This window comes from Crotalus tigris, unplaced genomic scaffold, assembly GCF_016545835.1.
Source record: "Crotalus tigris isolate CLP2741 ecotype Arizona unplaced genomic scaffold, ASM1654583v1 scf7180000024358.1859470, whole genome shotgun sequence".
Classification (NCBI taxonomy): domain Eukaryota; kingdom Metazoa; phylum Chordata; class Lepidosauria; order Squamata; family Viperidae; genus Crotalus; species Crotalus tigris.
The window spans coordinates 1,372,381-1,387,642 of NW_024100527.1; the positions used below are offsets into that span (position 1 = coordinate 1,372,381).

Below are 15,262 nucleotides of genomic sequence, written 5' to 3' on the forward strand. Positions count from 1 at the left end.
GTCCCATCACTTACTCATTTGTAAACCAAACATTCAGTTCAGGCTTAATTATCCCAGTTTTTCAATAGGCCTTATGATTAATATTGTACTTTTGGTTTACTTCATCAAAAAATGGCTGAACTAAGGATATGCAGTCTTCATCCCCAATAATGCAAACAGGCTACTGACGAAGACGAAACAATATAAAATTATGCATGTTATTTCCCTTAGTTCTAAATCGCATCCTTGCTATAAATGTAACTGCAGTGTTACTGTCTAGGACGGGTAGTCAACCTTGGCTCTTTTATGACTCGTGGACTTCAACTCCCAGAATTCCTGAGCCAGCTAGCTGGCTCAGGAATTCTGGGAGTTGAAGTCCACGAGTCATAAAAGAGCCAAGGTTGACTACCCCTGGTCTAGGAAGTTCCTTTAAGAAAAAAAAAGTACCTTTAAAAGGTACAACTCTGGGCTAGTATTCCTTACCCAAAAGCCCTGTAAACTGTGCGGACTGCAATTCCCATCTGAAAGTGTCGATACGTTGCATCTGTTGGGAGAAAAGATCTGTCAGAAAAGAGTGGATCTGCTGAAGCGTCCACAGTTAAAAGGTGCTTTTTCTGGTGGGTTGTACATTTTTGAGATAGGGTTGAAAACGTTTAGGGGTGCTATACTTAAATCATACTTTCTAATGTTCACCTGTGTAAGAAAGTTCCTCCCCCCCCCCCAAGGTGGAAGGAGCTCCGATGAGAATTAATTTGTCACTTAGCGAAATCAATTAAATGAGACACCCCTCTTCGCTGCTTTAAATAGTACAGTCCGTTCTCTGCAGCCGAGGCGCGGGCTCACTTTTGAGGCGCCTTCGGAGCAAACGGGGGCGGAGGGTGTCTTAATCCTGCCTCGGGTCGGGTTTCCAGGAAGCGGTCCCTGGATCATGGAGGAGGCGTCGGCCGCTTCCACCTCTTATTCGGGCCGCTGCTCGTCGTCCCCTCGCCCCGAGCGCCAGCCCCGTTACCAGTTTGGTCTTCAAGAGACGCCGGGGAGCGGCGGAGACGCGGGGTTGACCGATGAGTCTTCTCACCCTCAGCGGGGGAAAACGGCCGTCGGGGGCCCCAATGGCGCCGTGGCTTTCTTTCGGAGAGGGTTGGAAGGTGGGCATTGCCCTCAGAAGGTCCGATCGCAGCCCCTGAATAGCGGGAAAACCTAAATCCCCAACTTACAATTTCAAAGCTTCTCTAATAAGGACTTCTAAGTGAAGTGGAAGCATTAGCAGCAACTAACATGCTGTCTTCTCAAAGTTTATATCACTTTATAACCATTTCTTTATCCAGTTCTTGAATGGATAAAGCTGTAAAACTTCAATTGTCTGTTGATTAGATTTCTATCCCACCTTTATTACTACATAAGTAACTCAACTTGGCCAAAATACATAATATTGAGGGGTCCTTGGTGCTCTCTGAGCTTGCTTGTTTTCTTGCAGACGTTTCATTACCCTAACTAGAGCACTGATGATGTTACCTACTTAGGGTAATGAAACATCTACAAGCAAACAAGCAAGCTCAGAGAGCACCAAGGACCCTCATTTCAAAACTGAGCTACAAATATTCTCCACAACATCAACAATTCGTTGGCTGAGAGAGCAAATGGCCAAAAGTCATCCAGTGGGATTTTAGGCTTCTTCTGACTCCTCTCTAGCTATTAAGCATTTTATTACATTCATATTCTGCCTTTTGGTCAGAAGCTCAAAGAGTTCATAGCTTTTCCTCCTTTTTCTGCAAAAACAGCCTTAGGAGGTGTGCTGGAATCACTTAGTGACATTTTATGGCTGAGGAGGGGGTTTGTTTATGGCAATCCTATCACTTAAACACATTCTGCTGGCTCTCTATATTGATCTGATCACACATCTGACATTAATCCTTGAAAGCTGAATATTGGAATGATGAATTTTATCTTGGCAAAATTATTCACAAATTAGCTTTTTCTATTTTTAATTATGAGTAAATATATACAGCATATATATTAAGAGAACATATGCCCTATATGAGGGAAACAACATTTTTTTTCAAACACGGATAAAATATATAATTATTGGGTGATGTGTTGGACAACTTGTAACACTACTTGGTGGTGTTAAATTTCTGAAATAAACTAAACCATATTAAATATCGAATAAATAATTTATTAAACATACATAATTTGAGAATATATAAATATGTACACACTTTAAATGAATGACTAATTGTGGATCTGATAGGTAGAAAATAAAAGGTGGAATTCAAAGGAAATTCTAAACTAGGACATTAAAACTAAACGGGCTTGGTTTTTTTCTAACAAACTTGAAAATGATTAAGCAGTTAGAAAGCACGAAGATTCTGCTCAGTTATATTAAATTACAGTTATTGACTCATTCAAAGCATGTATTTTTATAAGTGGCATTATAGTTTGTATGTGGTGTTAAGATAAAATACATAGATTTCTGAATATTGATTACTGTAGTTTAAATTAGCTTATCTGTTTGTTTATTTTGTTTGGGTTTTGTAGGATTATAACCGATGATGATATTTTACTAGCATAAAATTTTTATGACTAATGGAAATTTGTTCTCTCACACAAATGTCATATCTAGTCTTAATCTTAATGTAACACTTAATATAAATGTATGGTACACAACTTCTAAATAAGCATGCATAGAATTATCCCACAAAACAAAGAAAAGTACATTTTCTGCAATTTTATTGAAAAATGTAAAATGGATCTTAAATGTATTATGGAGAGGTATTGCTATTTGTAGCTAGTAGAGAAGTCACTATTTGTAGCTTTGCTTTCTAAGATTTCAGGCTAAATTTGGGTAGCATTCAGGTTAACTTAGTTATAGTTTAGATCCATTGAAAATAATGGGATTAAGTTATTAACTTGTTCTATTTGGTCAGCGAAACCATGTTTTCTTTTTTATTTAATGGACCTATGAATTTTATATATCTGTTCTGTGTAATCAAAAAGGAGATCATTTTTGAGGTGAGCAAAACCTAGTAATTTAGGAAATAGACTTCTACACTTTGTGACTTTGACTAGGAATACTTAGAAATTGATTAATGGATTGGCTCCATTTCATCTCCAGTGTGGATGTCAGTAGTCTGAAAATGTCATTAGCTAGTTTTCTGCAGTATCATAGATGTCCCCAATTTTAAAAAATATAGGGAAAAATTACCTTGAAAAGTTAGAGCAGAGGTCATCAACCTTTGATGGTTAGCGGACCAGAGGAAAAGGGAGGGAAAGCAATTTATAGGAATGCGTGCGCATGGGGCCATGAGCATGCTCATACCGCAAAGGGGGCAGGGCTAGCACTCGTGTGATACTCCCTAGCCCTGCCCCATTTTTGTGTGGCACAGTGCCTTGTTTCTGCACCCCGTGGTATGGTGGCATCCATTTTTGCGCCTTGCAGCATGACAGTCCATTTTTGCACCCTGAGACACAGTGGCAGCCCGTTTTTGTGCCCTGTGATGCAGCATCCTATTTTTGTGCCCCATGGCCATGACGCTAGCACAATTGAGGGGGTGTAGACGCACGTACACTGGCCAGTCTGTCATGCGGCCCAGTGGCCAGCAGGCCAGGCCCATTACCAGGCCGTGGCCCACAGGTTGGGGACCCCTGGTTTAGAGCTCTCATGAGAGGTAGAAGATTTTCATTTTTTACTATATTTAAGATATATTTTAATATTGGATATCCCAGAGCATCTAAGGGTGGGAATACTATGGTACTCACAGGCACAGAATTTCCAAAAATCTTCTTTAAAAGAATTGAATTTTTTATTACTAAATAGTATTTCTAATACTTGCCTTACAAATAAAAAATTGCAATCACTTTATATTAATTACTTTCAAAGAACATTTTTTTGTATTTATTAGATTCATATTTTGGAGACAAGAGTTCTTATGCAGAAAACATTAGCACAGTAAATCTGACAAGCCCTTCTTCCACCAAAGATCTAAAGATTTCTAGAATTCGGAAAACACCTCTCTCCTCCAACCGACCAGGATGTAGAAACTGGACTCCTTTCATGGGATATTCAGGTAAAGAAGCTGGCTTGCTTCATTTCAAAAGAAATATGCATACTAAATAGAAAACTACTTGTTCCTTTATTTCCGCTAACTTATTTGTATGTTACAAAGTGATTGTATAGATCTTTACAATCTTTTTTAACTGGGTAAATAGTCAATCAAGTTGCTAATATAGAGCAATTTACGTACACGAAGTCCTCAACTTACAACCATTCATTTAGTGACCATTCGAAGCTACAATAGCACTGAAAAAAGCGACTTATAGCTGTTTTTTACACTTAGGACCACTGCAGCATTTCCATGGTCGCGTGATCAAAATTTGGATGCTTGGCAACTGGTTATGATGGTTGCAGTATCTGGGAGTCATGTAATCCCTTTTGTGATCTTCTATTCTGATCTGGCTCCCCAAACACAACAGACACGCCAAATAGCCTCTAGCGTTCCTTTATTTCAGGAACACCAGCAGTTTCACAAAGCCTCCAACAACGGAGCTAGCTCCCTTTTCCCCTATAGGGATCTTCCAATATCCAAAGTTACTCTCAGTCTCACCACGCTTGCAGCCCAAAGTCCTTCAAGCAAGCTGGCTATTGTTTAACATAAGACACACCCACGCTCAGAAGACGCTCCGACTTCCAGCGCCACAGGATTTGCAGAAAAAACTCTGGCAAAATTCCAAGGAGAAGTGTCAGACACAAGTGGCTGACCAGCAGGAAGACGAATAGTTGTCTGACACAACTATTCGACTCTGCCCCTGCCTTTAATGCACAACTGAGAGTGGGGCTACGTTAGCGGTGACTCTTCCGCCCCAAAGACCACCCCATAGCCTCTCACTGTTCTCTTCTTTTCAGCTTCTGCCATGCCTGCGCATCAATTACTGGCCCCATGTGATCCTCCTGGCTCACTTGCCTCAAGGCACGGAGGTCTCAACCTTTCCATCTGAGGCTGGTGGACGGCCCAGGCTCCGCCTCTGTTCCTGGCTGTGACAGCCCCATTCCTTTGTCGGAGCTTTCAGAGGGCCCTGACGCTGAGCCCGGCATCCATTCCAGAATAGAATAGAATAGAGCAGAGCAGAGCAGAGCAAAGCTGGAAGGGACATTGGAGGTCTTCTAGTCCAGCCCCCTGCTCGAGCAGGAGGACTTATACCATTTCAGTACGGAAGATAGACCAATGAAGTAAATGCCTGAGTCCAGCCTACCAAGTTCACACTTGTTCTAACTCTGTCGAGCATCAAATTATAAAAGATACACAGAAAACTCAATTTCTCTCTGTAATTATAAATCTAATCCAAGATATTGATAAGAAACATCAGCTTAGCCGAGTGGTTCGCTATAGATTTATGTCTGAGTACAAAATTACAAGAATTCTTTCAGGGCTTTTCCAGAGTAGAAGATCATTCAATGGTACAGTAGGTTTAATGCATAACATTTTAAGCATCATTGAAGGTAATGGACTGAACAAGTCAAAACGTTAAGGACAAGCCTATGATGGAGCTGCAAATATGAATGGGATTGTAAGCTAGTCTTTAAAGTAAAAATCTAGCATAACAGCAAAAACTACATATTTCCACTATTTAGCGACTGATGCTATATTCTAAGAACTAAGAATAATTTTTAAAGCATATAATGTACGCTCTAAAGTTGCCCAGAGTTACCTTGAGGTAAGATGGTTGGCCTATACATTTTATAAATAGATAAAAATAAATTGTATTTACAATTTTTCACGCAGTATCAAATTATGGCATTCACTATTGTATGTATCAATAGGCCAGGTAGGGAAAGGATTGTATGAATGCTACTTTATTTGTTATTATAACCTAATAGCCTAATCTTAAATACTTGCCAGAGTTTCCCTCTACCCTCTCTTATACCAAACAGATTTGAGGAAGGAGTTCCTTTCTCACAAGAAGGTATAAACAATGGAAAGCCAAACTAATTACCCCAACTCAGTCTTGGCACTCTCTTGCCCATGTGCCTGAGTTCTGGAGATGAGCTAGTTACAGACTGTCTGATAGGAGGACCTGTACTAACTTGTAGGTGAATTCTGCAAGAAACAACAATTAAGTTCAGTTGTCCTATTTTAAGAGACATGCCATCTTAAGTATTGGTCAAATAATTTATTTGCTCTATCTGACTATGTTTTCTAGGTCGGAAGATCCAAAGTTGACATTAATTTGAATGTCTGATAGTGGTTTAGAAAAAAAAAATGTGTTCTCACTCTCAGCCAATGAAAAGTCCGTGCAAGGAATAAACACAGTCACTTTGCTGTGTTTTGCTCAGTGACAGGCACGGCAGGATGAAACATAGTCCTCGACATCTGTTCTCACTCTCAGCATTAGAAGTCTCTGGAGAAACATAAAGCAAGATTTTAATTCTCCCGTGTATAGTAATTCTATTGTGGTGGCATGGTTGCAATATTTCTTCTACTATAGGAAGGGAAACATATAAATTGCTGTTGTGATGCAGCTATCTGTCATTCCTAAACAAAGGGGATGAATCAGTCAGTGGGGTTCACTAGAAGTTATCCATCCGAACCCTGGTGTTAACTCTTTATGGTAGCCAGATCAGGAAACAGGCATCCCGAGGATTGTAGGAATGCTACTTTAGTGTAAGGCAGTGTTTCCAAAACTTGACAATTTTAAGGCATGAGGACTTCAACTCCCAGAATTCCACATGCCTTAAAATTGTCAAGTTTGGGAAACACTGGTGTAAGGTATAATAAAAGGATGTTGAATACCTGTCAGTATTTCTTTCAGTCTCCTGTTTATAGCAAATAAAACTATCTAGGTTTTTGGTTTTCTTCCCCTTCACAGCTCCTTTCACAGGACTGAGTTCTGTTTGATTTTTCCTAAACTGTTCCTGCATGTCTCATTCAAGGTTATCTCTGTGCTCCTCTGTAATACGATACCATAGCAGAAAATTATGCTGAAGGCAGTATTATTAATAAGATAGTCAGCATTCCTCTGAAAGCTCTTGTAGCCATTCATTTCTCCATCAGATCCTAACAAGGGTCTTCGTTCTCATGGGAAAGAGAAATTGGTTAATAAATCAAGATCTATGAAATGTAAATGGAGTAATTCCAGTTTGTATTTTTGATCAAACTCTTCTGAATACCGCAAAAGAGAAATGTAAAACACAAAACAGGTTCTAAACTTTTATATTACAATCCTATTCAAAATTGTAACCTGACTACCAACTGACCTAAGCAAAGCTACAGAGCTTTTCAATAAATTGCAAGATGCCAGAGATCAATACTGTATGGTGCAGGATTGTGCTTTGGCAATGGCCCAGTCTTGGGAACGTATCTCAGAAATGTCAAGATTCATGGGTGTCATGGGCGAAGAAGATGTCCTTTGTGAGGATCAAATATCAACAACTGCAGAGAACGTATACCGTACATCAGTTGGCATAGCCTTACCTGCTTGAATAAAATAGTTTCTGAATGCTATATTCTATTGTCATCAATCATAATATGAGCAACTGAGGTCACTATCTTGTATATCTGGAGAACTTAAGAAATATAGTCCTGACATTGGATACACTTCCATGGAAATTGTTCTCGTTCAGATCATTACTGCCATTTGATACTACTTTAAAAATCATAAATAGGGGAAACAGTAGAATGTCTTTGGATAGAAAACCATACTCGGTCATCAAATGTTATTCAAGTTTGCCCTGAAAGTCTGATTTTAAAAACAAAAACACCATACCTATTACAATGGCAACTGCAGATAGGTAATTCTTTAAACTTAACTTGTAGAAAACAACGCAAGGCAACATACCACAAGAATAAGAATAAGCTGATTGGTACTTTCAATTATGAGCATGCCAGAAAACAGGACACTCTGGAGATAGTCACTATTTTTGCAGAGTAAAAGACATAGCAGTTGTTTTTGCTTGATTGTTTTTTTGAGTCACCCTATACAACTCCACTCCCATGATCCCCACTTGCAAACAACAAGGATAACGTTGCTGGGTCCTGATAACTGATCCATATGGTTTGTACAAAGTTGTGCTGTATCCAAGACCACACAACATTCCTATGCAGTGTGGATGCTCTGACTAGCAAACCTCACAAACAGAAGAAAAGGAAGGAGAACTGTACACCATTGCCATGCCTGCATAGAAGGGAACCTACTACTGTTGCTGTTTCTAATTTATCAAGATTTGGCTTGACTTACTGACATGTTTTACTTACTATCATTGTACTCGGTGCACGCTGAGTCTCAAGTTTGCATTTAAAAAAAAAATTGAAAACCAATTGGATTTGGTTTACTGCTGAACTTTGAATTGTTTATGACTGCATTCTCTATATTTGTTCACCACTCTGTGGTGTCAGACTACACAGTATGATGTCATTTTGCTTTCTTTGCCAAGAGCCCATTTCAGTCTATATAAAGCATGCTGCTGAAGATTCCAGCTTAAACCGAATGCCCTTGTTAAGAAATTGAAATATCAGTGTTCCCATAAAGTTGAGAACAATCTGGTGCCCCTCAGATATGCTGAACTATAATTCACTGAGGCTGTTATATAACCTATTAGAGCAGTGGTTCTCAACCTGTGGGTCGGGACCCCATTTGGGGTCGAATGACCATTTCACGGGGGTTGCCAAACCATGCTGTCCGCCATTTTTTCCCTTTTCCCTAGCTGTCCTACTCCCTCTTATTGGTGGCCACACCCACTTGGGGGTCACCACAACATGGGGAACTGTATTATGGGGTCATGGCATTAGAAAGGTTGAGAATCACTGTATTAGAGGCTATAATAATTGATCCAAACTTTCTTGTTATATTCTTACCTAGGATTGAAGATTTTTTTCCAGACGTTTCCTTGATTTTAAGAGGCACTGAAGTGTGGTCCAGTTGTCAAATTACTATTTGAAATAACCACTTGACATATGCTTGCCAGTTCAAATGGAGAAAAATACAGAGAAAGGCTTTCAAACTGACTTTGCTAAATAAAGCAGCCTTCCTTAACTTCTGCTCTCCAGATGTGTGAATTGCAATTCCCACTATGTTCAGCCTAAATAGCAATGTCAGTAGCATGGAGAAGGATAGTTTTAAGACAATCATTAAATAATAACCCATGGAATTTACAAATTCCCGCTTAAAAATAAAATGTTAAATAAAAGGAAAAAACCTCCTTGTTTTCTGTTATTTTGGACAATGAAGGAAGCACATATTCATAATCTTGGAGATAATTTACAAAAGCCTAGTGATGTTAATAGTTTGCATGGCATTTGATTTTGATAATTGATGTGGTATTTCTCTTTTATGTAGTTGTTTATCTGGACAGCAGAGGGCAGTATAAAATTGCATTAGAATTTTAAAATTATTTTTATTGAAAGAGCTAGAAATCTACCATAGAAAGTTATGGTATAAAATAACTATAATTGGATAGCATCTGCAGGAAAGGAGAAGAAATTGAAATAAACTATTTTATGCTGGGATTCCAGCCAGTTTTTTTTTCTGAAGTAAAATGTTAGAGACTTCTCTGGTATATAATCCTGGAAATATTAGGTGATTATTTTTTAAAAATGCTTATGCTATTCCAGATATAATTTGTACACATTCCATGTTCAGATTCCACAAATACCTATGTAGAATCATAGATATGAAAGGTATTGTTTAGATTAAGTCCAATTTCTGCTCACTACAGGAATACAACTTAAAATATTCCAGATTGATTATAGTCTAACCTCGCTTAATACTTACAGCCAGCCCATTTAATCTTGCAAATAAGCATACTATGAGTACTATTACAAACACTTTGTTGACATATATATTATCATATATTATTTCCAAAACTTTCCCCAAATCTATCAAGGAAGATATAATTCATTAAGGAAGACAAAATAAGGATGACGTTAGTCTGAAAAGATGGTTATAGGGTGATCTTTTTATGATATTTATTCAAATGTCAGCATGACCATCTTAAATTATCCTACCCTAATCTTGATTCTTTAGGATCTTAATGCAGGGCTACAAGCCAAGAGACAGTTAGAGATGAAGTGGTGTCAAACATCCAGGTGGCTTATTGCAGGGGTCCCCAATCCTTGGTCCGTGGACCAGTACCGGGCCACGGCATGCCAGCAACCAGGCCACACAAACAAGCAAAGCCCCATCTGCAAGATGCAGGTAGCACACAAAACCACACACTCTCCGGGCCATGGAAAAACCAGTACCTGATGCCCAAAAGGTTGGGGACCTCTGGCTTATTGGACATACCTTAAAACATATAACTGAATTTTAAATGGTTGGTTTTTATTTATTATAAGATTTTATATTGTATTTTAATTATATGACTGTAAGCCGCCTAGAGTCGCCTCAGTGAGATGGGTGGCAGAGAAGTTTAATAATTCAATATTTTATTTTAAAAAATCTTATCTATTGTGTAGTGAAAGAAGGCTTGCTAAAGGCTTACTTTGTAGCATCTGTATATCCTCAAATAGTCATTCATTAGATTTCTTCTGAATGGTAAAGCCGTTGTCTATGTCTGCCTTGAAAACCAGTTCCAGAACCCTCAAAGGTTTGCTGTGCGAAATTTGTGAGGCACTTTGATTGCTATCTGAAGGTGGTTCGGTATATGAAGCAAAAGGTTAATGCATTAAATAAGTGAATAAATTTCTATCTGACATTTTTCCAAGAGCTGTCACTTGCATATCTCTTTGTACATTGACACAACAGAGAAAAGCAGGTTGTAGAGATAAAGCACCACAACAGTCAGGAAAACTGAACACAAAGGAACAATTGAAGCTAGAGATAGCTCTAGTAGGTAGAGCTATAATTTCTGGACTGCAAAAATATATATCTAAAATAAGGCTAGCTAGGAATACTAGTAATGATCATTGTATATTATAGAGTGGATAAGAGCCAGCATCCCTCTGAATATTAGTTATTGAGAAAGATTAATAAAAGAGGCTTTTTCCCACATGAATATATTTGACTATTTATTCTTATTTTCTATGAATTTCTTTGACCTAAATTATCTTACAGTGTGTATAATATTTTTATTTCAATTTAAAAACTAATGCATATTTGGTTTTCTGGGGAGATTAGTGAGTGTGTGTGTGTGTGTGTGTGTGTGTGTGTGTGTGTTTATTTTCAGTAACTTTGTTTCACTAACTTCCAAAATAACCAGTGTAATGCCTGAGTGGATACTTTCCCCTGAGACCTTCTGGTGATAGTTTTTTTTTTTTAGCTATTTGGGGGAATTTTAATTATATGAATTGGAATGGGAGATCTTTAGAACATGCATCTGGTAGCAAGATGTTCCCATTTCCATCCTTACCATTTCCCAAATTACCTCAAAATCCTTTCGGTAACCACCTTTCAGCAACATAATCTATAGGTATGAAGGGAGAGGATTGAGATGGAAGTAGTTTACTTTCTTTTTATTTAAAAAACTTTTTAAAGAAGCACACTACTGAAAAGAAGTCACTTTGCCATTTAACAGCAGCTATCAGATATTTGTGAGGCTGCAAATGGTGGGCTGAGGCATATGGTTTGCCCACCCCTTGTGTAATGAAATGTGTTGGGTTGCTGCTCCATTTGCCAACCTCTTTGCAAAGTACACCAATAGGCAACGGGGTTTCAGTAAATGAGTGGGATGCTATAATTTTTTTCTCTCTGATTCTGGGATGGGAACATTTCCCATGAAGATAATATTTAATTAGCTAAGAGTGCAGAACAATCCAGTTTGCTTCCACTTAGTCCCTCCTTTTTAAGCACAGCTAGATAATTATATGTATTATGTGCAAAATGAATAGGTGTGAACATATTTTACTAACATTAATTTTCATGTTAGAGATAGTCTGAGTTATAAAACAATTATTACACAAAAGTTTCTGAAACCTGAGATATTGTATTTTTAAGCAAATGGAAATGTTTATATTTAAATCCCAATTGAAGGAAATCTCAAAAAAATACATCAAAAAACCCCTTGTGTCCTGATGACTGTAGCAACATAAACAGACAATTAAGTTGCTAGACCCAAACCTAGCAAAAACTGTGAAAGGAATTGACAGGAAGTTAATAGCTCAATATAAAGAACAATGTTTAAAGAGCACTGGAAAAATAAATGAAGATGTGTTGAAAAACATACTCTAATCCTGCATAGTAATTCAGAAAGCAACAGCATGAAGAATATAATTTTGGAGGTATATTTGTTTTTCATAAAGTCATAATAGCCTGATGAAACAATGAGGAAGATATAAGCATGTTCCAGACATAAAGATTGCATTCTTCAAACAAGAGGAAAAAGACCCTCAAAGTATTAAATATAAATTTAGTCTGGAATCTATCAAGGGAAAATAGAATTCATATTCAGTTGTTTCCTAGTCATTTATTTGTTCAACTTTTGAAAATGTAGTTGATTTTTTTAAAAAATCAAGTTGCAGTTGGGTATGTTGATTTTTATACGTTTGCATAGTGGTACATTTTGACTAGTATGCCAAAATGGTTAAGAGTTGTAGTGTTTTTAGGACAATTACTTTAAATACAGTGACAATCACCCATCTACCTCTCACCATAAATGTCATCCATTTTTGTACGAGGGGTGCTTGGTGCTCTCCGAGCTTGGTTGTTTTCTTGCAGACGTTTCATTATCCAAACTAGGCAACCTCATCGGTGCTGGGTGGCGCTAGATGATGCCATACTGATGATGTAGCCTGGTTTGGGTAATGAAACGTCTGCAAGAAAACAACAAACTCAGAGAGCACCAAGGATCCTTCATTTCAACCCTGAGCTACAAATATCCTTTATTGCTTTTTCTAAGACTTTTTCAGAGCAGGTCTTGGCAGACTAAATCCTTATTCTAAATGCATCTTTCACAGTTACGTCATCTTCAGCAGTCTCAACTCACAGTATTGCCTCTGTTATTGTGGCCATAATAGAAGGGAGAGGGTTTGCTAGAGGTGAAGTGGGAATGGCAAGTATCGACCTAAAAAATCCAGAAGTAGTTCTATCCCAGTTTGCTGATAACACAACATATACCAAGGTAAAATCTGAATACCGTAATCTTCTTTGTGAAATAAATGCAATGAATCAGCAGAATTATGTACTTCCATAGTTCTGGCCAGTTGCGTTAGCATTCTAATTTTTTCTGATTACTTTTTATTGACATTGGGATTGAATGTGGTTGATTGCAAAATCATTGCTGTATGTGCCAAATCCAAATGAACATATTATTATATTTATATATAATGGTTTACCAGTAGCAATAACAATAAATCATAGTCATAGAAGATAGTGGCTCCACAGCACCTGCTCATCCTCCGTATTCTTTTGTTCAGGAAAGGCCATTTACAGAGACCACAAAATTAGTCTCCTCAGTTGCTGCACCCTTTCTATATACAGTAACTGCTTCTTCCCAGTTATCCGAATAGCCCCTACAACTGTTTAGGAAGACCATTGTAACATGGTCCTGCCATCCAGCCTTGAAAGCCTGAATGCTGTGAACTTATGACTGGCAATGAAAGATTTATTTTAGTTAAAGAACAGGCAAGTTAATATAATTCATGTTATATGTATTGGTTAAGATATCAGTTAAATGTTTTGTTTTTTATTGCATTGTTTTAATAGGACTTAGGAGGTGGGATGTATGTTGCTATAGACCAGGGGTAGGCAACCTTGGCTCTTTTATGGCTGGTGGACTTCAACTCCCAGAATTCCAGAGCCAGCCATGCTGAGGGGAAAGAGAGAGGTTTCCAAGCTGAGCCATTCTGGCTCAGGAATTCTGGGAGTTGAAGTCCACGAATCATAAAAGAGCCAAGGTTGCCTATCCCTGCTATAGACAAAGAAAGAAAGAAAGAATGAGAACATTTGGGGTTCCAGGCACTATGGAAACTTATCAGGGCAGAGCCAACAATGCACGAAACCAGAGCCCGCTGTGTATTGAAGGAGGACATTGTAGATAGCTGGCAACAGCAGCCTCTAGAAAGACTAGAAAAACAGTAGTAACAGCATTCTGGCATGGAGGGTTGAAATCTCCCACTACTTGAAATCTACAGTCCAGAGCAAGAGAAGTTTTTCGTACATCTGATGGATGGGACCAGACCTTTTCTTGCTGCTTGTCTCGGTAATAAATGAGACTTATGGAAGACATATTTACTGCAGGGCAGCCTAACAGAGAATGCTGAAACATTGATCTGGGGTTGTAGGCAATAAAAGCACAACAATCACATTTTATGAACAGTTTTGGTAGAAATCTAGTGTTCATCACATGGAAATGTTTTCTGTTGCTTTCTTCCAAAATAATTGTTTCTAGTTTAGCCTCCAGTCCTAGAATTTCTGATGATCTGTTATCCAGAAACCTTGCTTAGCATTTGGTGACTGGCCAAACTTGGCTGAATGCTCCCATCTACTAAGGAAAACATAGTTTATATATATGTAATTGCCTCAGTCATTCTTGTATGTATTGCTTCCAGTATCTAGCTCTAAATGCAGAAATGTCTTTATTTTACTGGCATTATTTAAGTAAATACAATATGTGGTTTTTTTTTAAAGCTGTAGTATTCTGAACACAGTTCAAACAGACTTTTTTTTTTTTTACTAAATTGTGTTGTACATTTTCTAGGTTATCACCAAACTCAGAATTTTAACACCCTTAGAAATTATAATGTCAAACACTGCCTGTGATTCGGGAAATGCAACAAAACTGTACACATTGATAGCAGAAAATTTCAAGGTATGTTTAAAAATCCTTATTAGTTTATTTTTAAACATTATAATTATTTCCTAATTTTATAGAACATTTGGTTATATTCAGAACTGGAGGAACTCCTGCTAGAAGATAGAAGTAAAGCAAGGATAAAATTCACTGTCATTTATTCTTTTAACACATGATATGAAAAGATACAAATAATTGTATCTCAAGGGTAGCAGTTCTGCATTAATTTGGATATATCTGAGCTTGCATCTAGTCTTCTGTGACTGAAGTCCTTTCTCTAATTTAGAAAGAGAAGCTGATAATCTTATGGCTTCTGAAGTACCTTTCCAAGGGCTATAATATAATATTGACTCTGTGTGAATAGAAATAAGATTATAATCAAATGGCTAGATGTAATAAAGATGAAGCTCCTTTTTCTCTCGGTCATTTATCTATGATATGCCAGATCAATGCTTTTATTTGGGATCATATCCTAGATAATAAATGTTTTACAAGCATACTGACCTTGTACTGAAGAACAAGACATTTTAATTTCATAGGTCACCTTCCTTTCATTTTTGATTTACG

The 15,262-nt window shown here is 37.7% G+C and overlaps 1 protein-coding gene across 1 annotated transcript in view; it reads left to right on the forward strand.

Annotated features, from left to right (window-relative positions):
* The first annotated feature begins 379 nt into the window (after positions 1–379).
* Positions 380–15,262, forward strand: part of MSH4 (mutS homolog 4) — a 59,277-nt gene continuing 44,394 nt past the window's right edge. The window contains exons 1-4 of the mRNA XM_039327190.1: positions 380–1,124; positions 3,879–4,043; positions 12,861–13,024; positions 14,603–14,713. Of these exons, the coding sequence (XP_039183124.1) occupies positions 908–1,124; positions 3,879–4,043; positions 12,861–13,024; positions 14,603–14,713 (657 nt within the window). The 5' untranslated portion in view covers positions 380–907. The remainder of the gene's footprint in view (positions 1,125–3,878; positions 4,044–12,860; positions 13,025–14,602; positions 14,714–15,262) is intronic.